General features: G+C 36.4%; 1 protein-coding gene across 17 annotated transcripts in view; it reads left to right on the top strand.

Annotated features, from left to right (window-relative positions):
* Positions 1–18,563, top strand: part of kcc (solute carrier family 12 member kcc) — a 332,913-nt gene that overhangs the window by 282,483 nt on the left and 31,867 nt on the right. For all 17 annotated transcript variants that reach the window (XM_071688008.1, XM_071688004.1, XM_071687999.1 and 14 more), the window contains 11 exons: positions 2,045–2,121; positions 3,904–4,158; positions 5,837–6,022; positions 6,611–6,846; positions 8,862–9,061; positions 10,770–10,931; positions 11,863–12,019; positions 12,829–13,061; positions 14,666–14,825; positions 16,700–16,899; positions 18,199–18,359. In XM_071688008.1, coding sequence (XP_071544109.1) covers positions 2,045–2,121; positions 3,904–4,158; positions 5,837–6,022; positions 6,611–6,846; positions 8,862–9,061; positions 10,770–10,931; positions 11,863–12,019; positions 12,829–13,061; positions 14,666–14,825; positions 16,700–16,899; positions 18,199–18,359 — 2,027 coding nt within the window. The remainder of the gene's footprint in view (positions 1–2,044; positions 2,122–3,903; positions 4,159–5,836; positions 6,023–6,610; positions 6,847–8,861; positions 9,062–10,769; positions 10,932–11,862; positions 12,020–12,828; positions 13,062–14,665; positions 14,826–16,699; positions 16,900–18,198; positions 18,360–18,563) is intronic.

Here is an 18,563-nt window from a genome sequence, read left to right as displayed (position 1 = left end):
TCACAGTATATCCATACAGCACCATAACACCGGATGTAATGTTGCAAAAAGTATTTTGCAAGTGAAATGTGACAAATACCTTGATGAGAATGGTTGGCTAAGGTATGGGGTCCAGACGTGACTGGCTCTAATGATCTGTGCTCATTTCCAGGTCATTCCAGTTCAGATTCTCGTGGTAAATATGAACCAGTATCTTTTTGAATTATTTACTCATGGATATGCTCCTCTGTGACACTATTTATTGGTATATTAACTGGAATGTGGGATTATTTGCCTTATGGATCCAGTAGCTTGATATGTACATACATGACTGTTCTTGTGGCTTTTATTTTCTTTTTTTTTTGGCAAGTCTGGAATCCAGTTCATTTGTATGTACATGACATCTTCTGTAGCGTAGTTTGCCTGGAATCCAGGTGACTCGTAACATGCTTGGTGCCATTGTTTGTCTGCCTGGAAGCCACTGAATTTATATGTTGTTGGGATCCATAATTGGTGGACTAGTTTAGCTTTCCACAACTGTTAACTTTTGATATTGAATTTTTTTTCCCCCCCAATGTCAGAGTCTTGAGTCTTGTTTAGCAAAAAAAATAGCAGTTGCAAAGCATGATTTTGATGTGCATATTTTAGTTACTTTAGAGGATACCAAAATGATGTAATATACATAGATTTAAATTTGAGTTTTGAATATCTCATAACAGAACCCAAAATGTATAATTTTGTGTGTATATGTTTTAAGCTTTTAGATATCTTTAGCATGCATGAAATTCCTGAATAACCAGTACATTCTAGGTGCTTCACATAGGCCAAAAAAGAACAATCAGTTTTTATTAAACAATTTTGGATTAGGATATAGTATGAATGGAAATGTGTGGGGTTAATTAAAGTGAAAGCAGGTAATACATTTGTAAGAAATGAACAGAACCAGTGAAAACCTCATCTAATCTCACAAGTGTTCCAAATATATTTCCAATATTTAGTCATAATGTACCAGTTATGTCCATGATTAAGTACCACCAGTGTGACACTGGATTACCATGACAGACAACACAGTGAGTGGCTATATAATTCCAGCATTAGATTGATTTAGTATTTGTATATTTCTGCTTCCGATATATGTGTAAGAAGTGGAGGGAACAAGATGAACGGTAGAGTAGTTTGGAGATGGAAAGATGTAATGAAAATTATTTAGAGCAATCAGGACATGAACATGCAGGAAGCTGAATAAAAGATATAATCTACCTTCTTTTAAGTGACTAGACAAGGTTATGTGAGTTGTTTTAGATTCTCTTGATATTTTACAGGTGTATGACCTACTTTTGCATTCATTAACCTCAGATTTTACTTGTGACCCACTTTTGCTTCTTTTTAAACATTGTTCAGTAAGATATAGTGCTCTAAACTAAGTTTAGCAGCTTGTATTTTTCTAAGTTTTACCCAAGCATTTCAAACAAAATCATTCAGTATTCAAAGTTGGGGGTGGGGGGATGGGTGATGGCTGTGCAGTGAGCCAGCACTTCAGTAACTGTCAGGTTTTAAACTCCTTAGTATCAGAACTCTTTCCTTTTTGCCTCACCAGCACAGGGGCTGCTCGCTTTCACTCCAGATACATACAGTGGTTTCATCCCACACATGACACTTCACAGTACGCAAATCACACAACTCATTCTTTGTAACTTTAGATTTTCTTGCAGTGAGTGCTATGCAATAGCCCTGCCTTTTAGCAAAATGTCAATGTAAGTACGTAGTACTTTGTTGAATGGAGATTTTATTTTTCTAAGAAGTAGCATAAACCTAATGAAGTACATATAATTTGGCAGGCTATGTTTTAGAATATTATAGGATTCCTTAATTAGCATTTGTACATTATGAAAAACCTGCTATATTGCTATATTGATATTCCGAGGGAATATTCTTTTTCTAGGTTTAAGGAAAGTACGTTGGTTAGAGCTGCTTTTTGTCTGTATTCTCTTTATTATTGTTTAACAATCTACATTACAAGAGTACTCGTACTGAAAATCTTATTTTTACAACTATTCATTTGCAGATGGTGCTGACGACAAGCCGTTCATGGTAGATATGAAAGAGATGAGTGGCTACGAAAAGAACCTATATCTCTACTCGGTGAGTAAAACCATTGCCAAGCATTTAAGTCAGCCTTACACCACACAAGGTGAACCCCTTATGGAGCCACTTTCTTCCTCTGTTTGACGAGACTTTGCTTAGAGATCTTAAAATTCCCCTAAGTACCTTTTAAGTAACAAACCTCACATGACATAAACTTGCTGTATGTTATTGGCAGTACTTTTAATGTATCGCATTTGTGAAAATAAATCCATTTGTGACATTAATTTGGTAGGTTTAAGCCCTTATTTCACCATATCAGACCCTTATGCTGTATCAGGAGAAAACAATTTATAAGTACTACAGTTCCCATGAATGAAAATTTGCAGTTAAATGCTTTAGTTGCTGTTTAGAACTCTTTGACTGTGAACTGCAGGACCTCAGGAATAAGTTTTTAATGAAACTGGGAATAATGTTCTCGAGGGTTGTGCTTGGAGTCGAGCATGGTACTCACAATGATGAAGTTTCAAGGCTTTGGTCTTTGAGATCATGATGATCTTGCTACCCGAGGCTTTACTTCACTGTCAAAGGTTCTTCTGTTGGTGAAGGAATCCATCATCTATCGTTGTGTTTTATCACTTTTTAATAGGAAATGCAAAGGAAATGAATCATGTCGGGATGCAAAGGGAATGAATTATGTCTGGGGATGCATAGGGAATGAGTTGTGGAGTGGTAGAGTGGGTGAAACATATTACTTTGAGATGGTTTTGGCGTATGGAAAGAATACAAGACGGAAGTTAACCAGAAGAGTGTATAAAAGCGTGATAAAAGGGGTTGGTGTGAGAAGAAGACAGCCTGTGATGTGGTGAGATAGAATGGAAGAGATCTGGAGTGAGAGAAATGGTGGAAGAATGCATGGAATGGTGTTTGTGAGGGAGGCATATAAGGACACGGATAAGTGGAGACTCTTGCTGGGGGTTCCTGCAGAGAATGGATGTCACAGAGATAGATAGACATATAGATATCTTTTTAGCGAATTTCTTGTTGACAGTAGCCCAGTTTTCTCACAATGATGCTGAGGGAATATATCTGGTACATGGACAATCCAATAATGCCATTGTCTGCACAAAGTCAAGAAAATTGGATGTGAAGATCTCCCTCATTTGGATAATTATCTTAATTGGCGAACAAATGTCACAAAGAGATGGCTTAGCATGTAGCATCAACATTTTTGGTGTGTTAGCTACCTTTTTTTCTACACTGGTATACTGGATGTTTCCTTGACAGCTAACCTCTCTTACACATATTACTCATTATATTTTTTCCCCCATAAGTAGTGTTAAGGAGTTGAAAATTAAGTTGAAATTTTCCCGAATGTAGTTTTAATTATGAAATTTATAATGATTCATTATGAGATGTTAGGGATGAGATCATATCTGTATGCCACTATTAGTAGATGTTGTTTAGGCTGTTTAGCCTCATCACCTCTTACAGTTCTTATAAGTTTGTTTTGGTTATACAACGTCTCAGTAAAAAAAACCTTGAGTTATCCATAAAAGTGAATACAACAGTATAGGTTGAAGTTCATGGTGGTGCTGGTTTACCATTTCAATGGTGACTGCAGTTTTTTTGAAGGCCTGGCCTGAGCACATTTCCAGCTACATTCTATTCTTTTTATTTGTCTATGAATATATTCAGAAAGACACAGCACTTTTTTCATAAACCTTATTAGGCTTTAATAACATTGTCAGCTTATAAGCGTAGATGTTAGAATGTACAATCCCTGTAAAATTTTTTATATTAGACATCATGGTTTATGCTACCACCTTCTAACCCAAACAGGAGGAGATGGCAGATCGGCCAAGAGTATCCATGATGATCAACTCTCTTGCCAATTATAACGCCACTATCCCATCAGCCGAGGAAAGTGATGCCAAACCTTCTGCGCCAAGAGCAAAGCTAGGCACACTCATGGGGGTATACCTTCCATGCATCCAAAACATCTTTGGTGTTATCCTTTTCATTCGTATGCCTTGGATTGTCGGGACAGCGGGCGGGTTACTAGCTTTCACTATTGTCTTCATGTGCTGCTGTACGGTGAGTAATCTTGGATTTGTTGTATGTTGTGATGGAGGCTTTTTGGAGTCTGGTCTTGCCTTTTACCAACACATCATTATGATCAGCCATGGGAAATATTGCTTTAGCAGTCTTTGATGATGTCTCATTGCTAATGATTTGATTTTATCTTGATCTTGTTGAAGTAAGTTGATACCTCACACATTTTAGAATATATAAAATATCCCAGTAATCATGGCAGATGTATGAAAGCAGCAAAGAAATGCATTGAAACATAAGTTTATCTTATTGTGAGCAGTTATGTCTAAACGTATAAGATAGCTAACCTTGGCTTTGAAATTTTGTAATGAATATTAAAGGTATTTTCATTCTTATTTTTCATTTGATGTTTGGTGCTACCTCATCTTTTGTGGCTTACTTTTGCCTCATACTTTCAAAATTTCAAGAAAACTGGTTGCCTTATAGAGTCTGTTAAGTACTTATCAAATTTTTGGGCAGTAAATGCACCAAATTATAACTGAATGTTCTGCACAGTTCATTATATTATGATTATATAAATTGGTGCTTGTATGAATTTCTTAGAGCTGTTTTTATGTCCCTTGATTTGAATTATCTTCAACATTTCAATGCGGTTGAATTTTTTATTTTCCTTAAATATAAAGCACACAGCATTTTTACTGTGTAGATATGAAATTTATACCATGGTATGCTAAATAGTAAACTTTCAGTGCAGAAATTATTTAGAATTTGAAATTGATTGATGGCTTGCAGATCATCAATGTTTTATTGATGTAAAAAGAGGTCCTCTATAGCTTTAGGTACAAGCATTTTACCTTAGTAAGTGTCCTAGGTGTTGAGCTAGCATTGTTCACTTGATTGGAACACTTGGAACATTTGCGTCATCGTAAAAGGCACAGTAACTACAGAATACTGGATAGTGACCTAGGTAGACTGCAGCCTTCAAATTGACACTAGCTGGTGTCTTATATCCACCCATGTAAGGTATTTCACAGAAATCTTATAATCCTCTTACTTACTGGTAAGGCTCTTGGTTAGCAGTGCAAAAAAAAAAAAAAAAAAAAAAAAAACGAGTTTATTGTAAGAGAGGGGCTAGTGGTGGGCTTAGACCTCACTTATCTCACAGCAGTGGACAGCAGAGATCAGCCAGTTTATTGACTTAAGAACAGTGCTGTTGATATTTTCCTAAACAGCTAGTCTATAATGCGAGCCTCAGAAGTGAAATAAGGGAAATATTGTGAAAGAAAACATTATAATTAACATTTTAAAGTACCTTCTGAAATATCACATGCCTTAAACTGTTAATTGACCATGGGATGAACATTAATGTGCTTCAGTATTTCAGCTTTAATGAAAACCATGAAAAAAATTTAACTTCATGTAGAAGTTACATGTTGTTGATAAGAATATTTATCCCTTTTAGCATAAAAATAATCCTTATAAACTACAAACTTTCAGCTCAGGAAGAGGATGTATATAGATATAAGTTCTACAAGTGATAAAGCTGGTTAAGGGTGGAAAATTGACATCTTTAACGTTTAGGCAAGCTGAACTTTTCTGTTTGAAATATGGAGAAATTAACTTCAGTTACCACCTATCATGTCAAAATGGTTTGAAATTGATATACTGTTTACAGTCCAGGACTCTGTAATATCTCAGTTTTCAATTGTCTTTCCAACAGACTTTCTTAACTGGGATTTCTATGTCTGCCATCGCAACCAACGGTGTAGTACCTGCTGGTGGTTCCTACTTCATGATATCTCGGTCTCTTGGACCAGAATTTGGGGGAGCTGTTGGGATTCTCTTCTACACAGCAACTACAGTGGCGGCTGCCATGTACATCATTGGTGCAGTTGAGATATTTTTGGTAAGTGGCATAAGCTTGTGCATTAATGCTTAATTTGTTTGAATCTCAAATATACATATAACTGTATTTTTGATGATAATTTACAGGTTATGAAAAAGAAAATGAATTTTTTATGTACATTGAAACGACAGTGGTGTTGAAATTGTATTAGTTAATTGATTAACTAACAAAACAAGGATAATCAGTTGTATTGGGTTTCATCAAATGCTTAGTGTATATGTTGTTTTCTGTCATGAATATAGAATATTTTTCTTCATTTAGATTGTGAAATTAATTATTCTGCATAGTTATGAATTTCAAATTTTTAATGTGACAGTTTAATGTTTTGTTAGACATTACATAGATTGTCTATCTGTCTGTCTATACATTGAATCATTAGCATTACTGCATGGATATAGATGTGAAGATAAAATAAAGAATGTCTTTTCTTTTTTTGAGGTTGCATCTTTGTGACTTAAGATTTCTCTTCAAACTTATTCAAATGACTAAGGCTTAGGCTTGTGCTTTCCTGGAATGATATTGTTGTCAGGTATAGTTTCATTTGTATTGGTATGCCAGTTAGATTTGGACCTATATTTTGTATTCCAGACGTATATGGCTCCAATGTTATCCATCTTTGGGGACTTCACTAAAGACCCAAGCATCATGTACAACAACTTCCGTGTGTATGGTACTGTCCTGCTGTGGATTATGTGTACCATTGTGAGCATTGGAGTTGCATTTGTCAGCAAGTTTGCAGCTATTGCTTTGGCGTGTGTCATAGGCTCCATCATAGCAATTCTTATTGGCATTTTTTACAATATCGGGGGAACAGAAAAGTTACAGTAAGTACAGAAGTTTCAGTAGTAATAAAAGCAGTTCATGTTAAGAGGTTAAAGGAATATTTTTTTTTTTCCGCATGAGGTAGGATTAGTTGGTAGGAACATTAAGTAGAAGCCTCTGAAAACACCATGCTAGAGTTGCCCCCTGCCGGTGGCCTGTTAAAGATGAGGCACTAAAGGCTAAAAAGCAGCACTGTAGTTCACCAATTATGGAGACTCATTGGTGGTGGCCACCCCCTTGAGGGAGTTCCTGAAGGGAACAGGCATGAAAGATATAGATAGATAGATAGAATTTACTCATTAATATATAATTAGAATGATTTTACCCTAAACCTTATCTTAACTGTGTTCAGGACAGTAACTAGTGTATTTCTATCATAGTGAATTGTAAAGTTATCATCAGTATTTATAGTGCTGATATTATCAAATTGCTAATTAGATATCTTGATTTACATAGTAAATGCTGCTCTTGATAGGTTTAGATATTTGAATTGCTCTTTGGGATATCATTTAAAAGTGTACATTGCATGATCATGTACAAATCATGTAGCAGGTCATGGTATGCAAAGGTGAGGGTATCTAGCTATGTACAAGTGTCTACAACAAACATTAATGTGACAGGGATATCGTGGGTGAAGGAGTGATATTAGAAGAAGTTACAGGAAGAAAGGGAGAGAGATATGTGAGAGAGAGAAGCAAAAGGAAAGATAGAGGAGTGCGAGGGTAGTAAAGAGAGAGGGAACAAGGAGAAGAGTGCATGCATTCCTAGAAATACATATAATGAGATTTTATGAAAAGGCAGGACCAGCATGTTACACTTGCCACACATCTGATTTATGACCACACTTAATACATGATTACCAACGCTAATTTCGTCTAGAACTAGCCTCAACTACATACAAACATATGATGTATTGTTAGAGCCTGATTGTGGTAATGGGAGTGAAGGGTGGGTAGGCATTTGTTTCTGGATGGATTTTGGTTAGGGTTTTCATGGTTTTCCCTGTTTAGGGATGAGGTTGGTTTATGGCTGATTTTTGAGATGTGTAATTTGAGTACGATGCCGCTTTCTTTGGGAGAGAAGGGAGTGAGTCAGAAGTGCTTCATGAGCTGAGGACAGAATTGGTATGGATCTTCTTTAACATGTGCAAGAGTATGTTGCTACAGTTTTCAGTTTAAGTTTTGGTGGTTAGGTTAGTGATGGTGTTATTTACAGGTTGGATTGGTTCTCTGATTTCTGCTGATTGAGAGTGGTTTTGCTTGAGCTGGTTTCTTTTCTTTATGTGGTGTGCAACTTTTCTGTATGTCTTTGCTTAGTAATTAGTATCAGCTGATTTTTGTTAAAGTAATTTCTTTGTGAGGCCTGGTACCTTGCTAATTCTGTAAATGCCTTTGCATGTACTTTTATTAACCATTTTTTTTTTTAACTTCGTTGCACCTCATTCTGCCTTTGCTTTTTCAGTTGTATATATCATTTTTGCTTATGTATTTTGGAGAAGGAGAGAAGGGAGAGAAGAGGGGGTAGGAGAAGGATAAGGAGGGAGGTAGGAGGAAGGAGACAGTGAAAGAGAGTGAGAGTCAGAAAAAGGAGTGTGTAATTGGTTAATTACTGACTTTTGCTCCTTGGGTGGAAGGATGCAGATGGGTGCATGTGTTTAAGATCAGGGAAGAGAATTTTTTTTTTTTTTAAGAAGTTGAGGTATGATGAATTATGTAAATTGATTGTAGGAGAATGGGCTTTTTTGTCAATTGGATGAAGTGGTTTAACTCGGGGCAAGAATCGTTTTTTCAGAATCACATCCAGGATAATATGGAATAAGTGAAATAGGAGGTAACATAATCCTGTATTAAATCAAATTCTTTAATTATTTTGATACATTTATGTTCTGTTAATGATAAATTATCATAGAATATAACTTCAATAGTAGTGTTTTTTTTCAGTATCAGTATTTATTATTTTCTCTTGAGACAGTGTTTTTCCATATCATTTGGCATTTGTTTTAATCTCATTATTATAGGATGTGCATCTTGGGAGCAAGATTACTTTCTCAAGTTGATAACTGCACCAAGGAACCTGGCTATGACCTGTGGAGTATCTATTGTGCAAAGGAAAATAACACAGTTGCTCAGAACATTTCAGAATGTGACCCATATTTCCAAACACATGAAGTCAGTCTTCGACAAGCAATTGTAGGGTTGGCATCCGGCGAGTTCACTTGTAAGTTCTTATCAACTTTTCTTGTTTATGTACAATCAAGTTTTCATATATTCTCTGAGGTTTCATCATTTATTTTTATTCTTGTTCTTCTTATTTGGCAGTGACCCCCACCCAAGTTATTAGGAAAGCTGTTTGGTATAATTAAAGAGAATGAACTTCTTGTATAAGAATTACCTGATACATATGTATTCCTGTTGTCTGCTGTGTGTTATATTGGAAACATTTTCTTTTAGTAAGAAATACATAGACATTTACTATTTGTGTTAGAAAGTGAGGAACATGTTACATTAAAACGAAATATACTACCAAAGAATATTTTGAAAATCTGACAGTTCAAAAGCTCAGATTTCAAAAAAATATTTCACATTATTTCTGTGTTTTGTTCTCTATATTTGCTTGTAGATTGATGGGAATAGCTGCAACATCCAACCACTGTCCACTGACAGCACGTCGATCCCTGTAAACCACATCATTCCAATTCACTCTATCCCATGCATGACTTCCATCCTCTTTTATGTACAGGCAGCCTTTCTGCCACAACTTTAACATAAGTGTTCAACTTATCCATCCACGCTGGGGCTTTTTCCATTTTCAGCCAGGTTATAGTTTCTTTTATCTCATCCTTTGATAGTTTTATTTATTAGAATTAACCTCACCCTTCTCTTTCCTTCTGCCCCGTTCCCAACCTTTGTTGCCATCAGCTTTGTAAAGGTACTCATTCCATCCCTCTCAATCTTAGTAAGTCATCATCTCATTATTTTTCTTCTTCATTGACTTTTTCATAAATGATGTGAGCATTAATGACCTGTATCACCTAATTTTTCAGTAATTAAAATTTGTGTACATCATGAATGTTTGTGTAGAGCTTATCCAACATAACACACTTTTTAGTTTCATTTTCAAGATTTTCTTCTCTTTGTTCTTATATTTGCCATTTTCATTTTCCTCTACGTGGTAGTAGTTATTCGTTTGATAATGTAAGTTTTTTTGTGTAACTCAGCGTCAATATTTTGTAATAGAAATGTTTATTGGATTTAAACGAAATAGTTTCTAAGCATTATCAAGTGTTGCCTGCCAGGTCCATGACTACCGCTTTTTACAATAAACATTGCAAGATAACCTTAATATTCTAACCATAGACTTCAGTGACTGTCAAGAATATGCATCATTAATCCATGTCTTCTCTTATATGCTAGTAGCAACAAGGAGAGAAGGAAGGATTATGTAGAGTTTTCCTAAAACATTTGTCACTTGACTTTTCAAAGATTTTACAGGAAATGCAAAACATTTTTTGAAGAACAATGCCTATTGCTCTGGTTTTGTTTCTTGTTTATTTGCCTATTGCTCTGGTTTTGTTTCTTTGTTTATAACTTTTTGATGCTCTATTTTGTCATTGTTTTGAGATGGGGAAATGTACTTGATTAATTAATCCCTAAGATATTGAAATGGTTTTTATAGGTATTACATTCCTTGATAGAGTCAAGATAATGATATAGAATCTTGATAAATTAATGAGACAAGATAGCCTCTAACAATAAGAATTTTGAACCACTGTCATTTTTAGATACTCAGCATTTCAAAATTTTGTACCATTTTTTTGTGTTTTTTGTTTTTGTTTACTTTATATGTATGACAAGAGAACTTCAAACGATTAATGATATATTCAGTTTCCACAAGTAATGAGAAACTTTCTTCTTGTGTGTTGCAGCTAACTTGGGCTCTCATTTTATGGAGGAGGGAAAGATAATTGCAGCAACTGATGACCCTGATGATTATGAGTCTCTGAATAACCCAACATATAATCAGATTCTTATTGACATTACAACTTCTTTCACTGTGCTGGTTGGCATCTTCTTCCCATCGTGCACAGGTCAGTACTTTTAAGTTGTTTCCAGTTTCCTCTGATGAGAGTTTACCATATTCTCCTGTGCACAGTCATATTTGTGCAAAATCTTTAAATGCTCCTTCTGCTTGTTATATGAAGACACTGTTATTCAGTTTCATAGATATTACACAGAACCATACATCATAAGTATGTTGCAGGTGTGGGCAGCACAGATAAATTTATAGAATTGCTCAATAGTAAAGAATGTTTAAGAGATTGATCTCCATGAGTGAAAAACTTCCTTCCTGTACAATGCAATTTCATGACTGTTTGTGTGTTACAGGGAGAAAGTTCTACACTCGCATTATGAAAGATCATGTCTTAAGTTTTTTCAGTTAGTTTGTCAAACAATGCAAATTGTGGTGAACTAATTGCGTAGCTGGTAAAACTGGGAAGCATGTATCTTGGCAGTAATGAGAAGAATATGGAGAAAAGAAAAAAAAGAAGCTAAGTAAAGCTTCTTCTCGTTATGATGTTTATTTAAAGAACGTGTTTGTGTAGATCCTCCTATGCATCCCTCACTTATTGATGACTACCTAGATCTCCTTCAGGATAAGAGTACAATTTGACAGTGAGCTGGAGTGGCATAAGACACCAATGTAGTGTTTAGGATAATACAATGTTATGATGGTCCCTTCAACTTTCAAGCATTCCTAAACTCATCAAGCAGTTAGAGGTAGTCTGTGACCTACATGGCATTGTCAGATATCAGGTTATCTTTGGGAAAGGAGGTTACATACAGTTTGAAATATTTTGACTTTAAAGAAATGTCACAGGCAAATGAATTAAAGTAACTATACCTCTGAACTTTGGCTCATATCTGGGATCTACACCTAGTGATTGAATTACGTGCATGAATACATCATGCTGCCCTGTAAACCATGGTGTACTGAATGTCTTCTATCAATATTTGCAGGAATTATGGCTGGGAGCAACAGGTCTGGAGATTTAGCAGATGCACAGAAGAGCATTCCAGTTGGAACGCTGGCTGCCATCATTACAACATCTGTTGTATACTTGAGCTATTTGCTCTTGTTTACAGGATCGTATGATGTACTTCTGATGAGAGATAAGTGAGTTTTATTTACTCTTTAAAGGAAAATTTCTATTTTGTTTAGATGTGCAGTTGCCTGAAAACAATTTAAAGGAATTATCCTATTATATTTATATATACAGTAGTCTGAATATGGATGTATTTCAATGATATTTTGTATCTCATTTTAGTAACTTTCTGTATATCATATTTTGAAGATTTTAATGTACGCTAATTGGCACTGGTTAAGTATTAATTCACTGTCCACAAAGTTATTATTTGTGTTCTCTACCACAGTTTAAGAGCACATGCTACTTATCAGTATTTTCCTGGATTAATCTTGCATCTTGCCAAGCCACATCTTTTAAGTAATAGGGTCCGAATTAATTCATTTGTCTAAAACTCTTAAGGAAATTGCTCAAAAAACTATAAGTGGTGAGGTGGATTGCTTGAAAAGTGGTAATTAAGTTCATAAAATGGATAGAGTAAAAGTTGGAGATAGGTGACGTAGCATTGATTAGTAAATGATTCTTAAAGGATAGATTTTAAGTTATACAACCAAATGAAGAAAATGGGTGGAGATTCATTATAACACTTGAGTAAGATGACCAGTAACATTTAGAATGCTAGAAGTAGATGGAAGATGAGTAAGGTCATTTTTGTGTAAGGAATGTAATGCAAAGGCAACTTGGAAATTTGCCAGTATATTCACATGGAGGGTAATATGCAGAGTAACTTTCTGTGTGATAGTTAAAGGTCTTCGTGATATTATTTGGCATTTATTGATAACGTATTTATATTGCCCAGTCTTACTGATTCTGTGAAGTTACCTTGGGTCTTTTTTCTCAGGTTTGGTTACAGTGTGGGTGGAAGATTGGCCATTGCTGCAATTTCATGGCCAAATGAATGGGTGATTCTTGTTGGATCCTTGCTATCTACTGTTGGTGCAGGACTTCAGTCACTTACAGGAGCACCAAGGTTGATGCAGGCCATTAGTAAAGATGGTATCATCCCCTTCTTGTTGCCATTTGCGAAGTCTTCAGCCCGTGGAGAGCCTCTCAGAGCATTGCTCGTCACAGGATGTGAGCATGAGTTAATGTACTTTTTCTGTGGTTACTGAGAATTGTGTGGTCATTATACACTGGCTGCTTAAGCCAGTCTTTTTTTTTTTTTTTTTTTTTTCCTATTTCCTGCATTAGTGGGTTAGTGCCTGGAACAGTCAAAGAAAGGCTACATCCATTCATTATCTGTCATGTGTGGTACACCAAAACTGCAGCTCCCTATCCACAACCAGATCCTACTGACCTTTCATGATTTATCACGGATGGTTCACATGCCCTGGTTCCAACTTTTTACAGCACATTGACCCCAGTGTATCCCATCATTTAAATTGACCCCAGTGTACCCCATCATTTCAATTCACTCTATCCTGTGCTTGCCTTTCACCCTCCTATATGTTCAGGCCTTGACCACTCAGAATCCTTTTCAGTCCATCCTTCCATGAGCAAATGCAGCATTTCTTCGACTTTTCCTGGTGTTACCTCGTTAATGTAGGTAATGGCAATCAAGTATGATAGAATATACTTTTTTCAACAAACTTTCATCAAAAAATGACCCCTTAAGTTGAGTGCATTGCCCCTTAAGGGTTAGAAATAGGTTGTAATAAATTAGAAGTGTATAGTGGAGGTGAATGTTATAGCTATAAGAATCCTAGATTAGCGTAGTAAGAAATGTAGAGCCAAAAAGGGGCAAATTTTGAAACATTCACAAAAGTAGTCGTAAATTATTCATATTTGTTAGTGGGTAAGTAAAGATATTTTATAACATCAAAGCCTGAATGATAAGTACAAGTTCAGAAAAGAAAAAGGGATGTCTCCTTCACCCAGGAGTTGCTTAAGATATTTTACTGTGTCCACATGAGTTTGATGACAAATTATCATGTCAGCAATAATTTTGTGAAGCTCTGAAACGCAGTTTTTTTTTTAAGATTATGGTATTATTATCGGATATAGAAGATTAAATGTAATATATTATCATATGGAATACTTATGTAATTAGCAGTTATTGGTGGTAATTTTATGAATTCCATTCCATGTACTTTTAATCACATCAGTACTTTGTTATCCATCCAACTGGACAAAGATATTCAGAAATCACAATTTGTGTTTAAGAGAAATTTTATGGGGTTTACTATGGCGGAGGTAGAGGAAATGTTTAGAATTGGTTATATGTCACATACTCATAATTGGTATTAACTTATATATTTTAGAGCTGATGTTCTTTTGAAACTCTTTTGTAAATTGGCTTAAGCTTTGCAGCAAAAGTCATTCAGTTGTAGATAGAAAGTTGTATTTCACCGTAACAGTTTAGATTATCTACTAAATGTTTCTTTTTCTTTCATACATGTATGCTACTTTCTATGTGAACAAGATGGTGTTTTAAACATGAATGAGATGTAAAGGAAAAAAAATACTTATTTTGGCTCTATCCTTCTTTTGGAAAGTAATAACAAGAGGGGAGGATATCCATTTCCCTCCACTCCTGCTCCTCTTAGTTGTCCTCTGTGATATGCAGGATATATGTAGGCATCATCCAGTTGTCCTCTGTGATATGCAGGAGATACATGGGCATCATCCTTTCTCCCTTGTCACTAGTGATCATATAGGAAATATAACTTTTTTTTCAGGTATATGTCAGCTGGCCATTCTCATTGGCAACCTGGATTACATTGCTCCCATCCTGTCAATGTTCTTTCTTATGTGCTATGGATTTGTCAACCTTGCCTGTGCCTTGCAAACTCTCTTACGTACACCCAATTGGCGACCAAGATTTAAATACTACCACTGGTGAGTACTGGTATCTGAAAGTATTTTTTTTCATGCAGTGCTAGTGCATAGTTTTGATTTCATGCATAATAAAAGTCTGTTATTGGATGTCAGACTGCATGTCTCATCCAGTGGTTGTGTACAAAAATATTAGTTATTGTTTTATGTAACTTATCAACCTAGTGATCTGCCATATACTCCAAGGTCCCTATTATTTAGAAATAATCGTTATTTCTCGGTATTATCTTACTGTACTGTTCTTTCTAGGTTACCCATTTCCTTTATGAGATTAGACGTGAGGACAAATAATGCAAGTCCAGTACACAGGCATCCTATACACAGTAATTTTCTTTTCCTTAACCAAGCAGCCCACACAGAGTGGAAGATAGTAGGTTTTCACAACATGTTTTTTCATAATTGATTGGTGTTGTGTGTTTTGGCATGATGTTAAAAAAGGGGATGATGGTGCTGAGGAGGCTTTGTACGTGATCCACCCCATTGAATTGGGTATGGAGTGGTGATGATAGATGATTAGATATATAGGAGTTTTAATCAAGAGAGTAATGCGTGTGTGCAAATAGGAAGAGAGAAGGATGAGTGGTTCCAGGTGAAGGGGGTCTTTTGTAGGGTTGTATGATGTTACCATGGCTACTGAATCTGACAGGATGGTGAGAGAGGTGAATGCAAGTGTCTTGAAAAGAGAAACAGGTGTGTGTGGGTTGGGTGCACGGGAAGATGAGACAGTTGTTGTATGCTGATTACGCAGCTCTGGTGGCAGATTTGAGTCAGAAACCGTAGAAGCTGGTGTCTGAGTTTGGGATTGTCTGAAAGGAGAGAATTGAAAGCAAACGTATAAAAAGACAAGGTTATTAGGCTTAGCAGTATAGAGAGACAGGTTAATTGGGTTGTGTGTTTAAGTGGTGAAAACTTGGAGGAAGTGAAGTTTGCTCAAGTGAGAAAGTGTGTGAGTCAGGAAAAGTGTGTGAAAGGAGTAAATGAGACTTGTATTAAAGAAAGTTAATAGGTTTAGCAGAAAAGTTTTATACAATAAGGTAATGAGTTTTAACGTGAGAGACAATAGTCCTCTCGAGTGAGTCTGAATGGGGTGAACTTGGATGAAGTGGGGTGTTTTTAGATACCTGGGAGTGGATATTGAGGTAGATGGAACTATAGGAGCAGAATTGAATCATAGAGTGGATGGAGGGGGAGTTTTCAAGTTTAGTGAGAAGTGTGATAAAATAGGTGTACTGTTTTTGTCTTTGAGAGCAAAGATAGGTATGTTTGGTTGTATAGTATTCCTGAGGAGTATTAATCAAGTAAGAAGTGACTAGGCAAGAGAAAGATGTAGTAGTAAGAAGAGTTTAGTTGAAAGAACTGAAGATGGTTTGTTGGAATGGTTTGGACAAATGGAGAGAATGAGTGAGGAGAGGTAGACAGAATGGATATATGAGTCAGGAGTGGCAGGGACAAGGATAAAGGGAGATCCTAATTGGAGATGGAAGGATGACGTGAAAAAGATTTTGAGTGTTCTGGCCTTGAACATGCAGGAGGGTGAAAGACATACATGGGATACAGTGAATTGGATTGATTTGTTACACAGTGGGTGACATGCCATTAGTGGACTGAACCAGGACATAGGAAGCAATCAGGAGAAACCACAGAAATGTCTGTGGGACATAGGAAGCAATCAGGAGAAACCACAGAAATGTCTGTGGGGCCTAGTTGTAGATAGGGGGTTATGGTTTTGGTACTTTGCACATGACAGCGAGAATGGACATGAGCAAATGAGGCCTTCTCTTCATTGGTTTGCGGTGCTACCTTGCTAAAGCATGAAATGGTGAACAAAAATGATAAATGTATATTTTAGAATACTTATAAGTGTTTGTGTTTTTCAGGTCTTTATCCTTTGTGGGTCTCTCGCTGTGCATCACAGTGATGTTCATGACATCATGGTATTATGCTTTGCTGGCTATGCTAATTGCTGGTATCATTTACAAGTATATTGAATTCCGTGGAGCAGAAAAGGAATGGGGAGATGGCATCAGAGGTCTTGCCCTTTCTGCAGCCCGCTATTCTCTCCTCAGGCTAGAAGAAGGTATGATAAGTTAATTTTCCATAACTTTTATTTGATATGTGGTACTGGTGGTGTCATGAGGCATCCAACTTATGAAGGTTGAGATTGCTGGTAAATAGCCTCATTTCACTGGTTTATAATGGGAGGTATGTTACCGTTTATTTTTAGTATTAGAACAAATATTTTTCTCTCTTGCATAGCCATGACAATTGTGTTGATAGGTTTGAATAGCAACCTTTATCTTGTTCTGGGAATCCATAGACACTGAGAAATTGCCCTTTCAATCCACTATTCAAAAAGTCATGCAGATTGTCTTAACAGAAACAAAGCACACTGGAACTTAATACTCGTGCTGTGGTTACATCTCATGCTTTGATGTGCAAATTGTTATCTGGTCCACTGTTCAGAAAATTGAAGCTAGCTTTAAGATTCCAACAGTGAAAGAATTTTTTTCATGGTCAAGGCAACAAATGAAACCAAGGAAGCAGAATTCAGTCAGTAGGGTGGGGGAGGGGATAAAGGTTTTGGGAGCAATGAAGAATGTGTGGAAAGAGAGAACATAATTTTGGACAGCAAAAAGGGGTATTTTTGAAGGAATAATAGTTCCAACATTGTTATATGGTTGCGAGGCCTGATCTATATCAAGGAGGGTGGATTTGTTGGAAATTAAATGTTTGAGGACACTATGTGGTGTGAGGCAGTTTAATTGAGAAAGTAATGAATGGGTAAGAGAGATATGTGGTAATAAAATGAGTACAGTTGAGAGAGCAGAAGAGGGTGTGTTGAAATTGTTTGGACATATGGAATGAATGAGTGAGGAAAGGTTGACAAAGAGGATGTATGTGTCAAAAGTGGAGGGAACAAGGAGAAACAAGACCAAATTGGAGGTGAAAGGATGAAATGGAAAAGATTTTGAGTGATCGGGGCCTGAACATACAGGAGGGTGAAAGGTATGCATGAAATTGAGTGAATTGAAATGATGTGGTATGCTGGGGTAGATGTGCTGTCAGTGAACCAAACCAGGGCATGTGAAACTTCTGGGGTAACCCATGGAAAGGTCTGTGGGGCCTGAATGTGTATAGGAAGCTATGGTTTCAGTGCATTACACATGACAGCTAGAGAATGGATGTGAGCAGATGTGGCCTTTCTTCATCTGTTTCTTGGTGCTATCTTGCTGACACAGGGTGGTGATGCTGTTTCTTGTGGGGCAGGATGTCAGCGGGAATGGATGAAGGCAAGCAAGTATGAATATGTAAATATGTGTATGTATGTGTGTGTATTGATAAATTCTTAGGGTTTGATTCATTTCTTATTTTTCAGGTCCTCCTCATACCAAAAATTGGCGCCCTCAGATTCTTATTCTGGCTAAGCTAACAAAGGATTTGGTACCCAAGTACAAGAAACTTTTTACATTTGCATCGCAACTAAAAGCAGGCAAGGGGCTGACCATAGGTGTGTCAGTTATTGAAGGAGAATATTCGGTATGTTCATGATTGCATACTTGTGTATTTAGGTATCACATTCTTTTACTTGAGGAAGGATAACCAGATCATTTTAGTAATACACGTATTTTAGGACTATAAACACAGTAGTATTGAGCCAGTCACAAAGAAGTTGGATATATTCAGGCCATTACACAAGCTGTTATGTATACAGAATTGGTACAAGAGAGTAACCCAATCTGA

The sequence above is a fragment of the Panulirus ornatus genome, chromosome 45 (genome assembly GCF_036320965.1).
Source record: "Panulirus ornatus isolate Po-2019 chromosome 45, ASM3632096v1, whole genome shotgun sequence".
Taxonomy (NCBI): Eukaryota; Metazoa; Arthropoda; class Malacostraca; order Decapoda; family Palinuridae; genus Panulirus; species Panulirus ornatus.
Note: the sequence above shows the minus strand (reverse complement) of the source record. Positions and strands in the feature narration are given on the sequence as shown.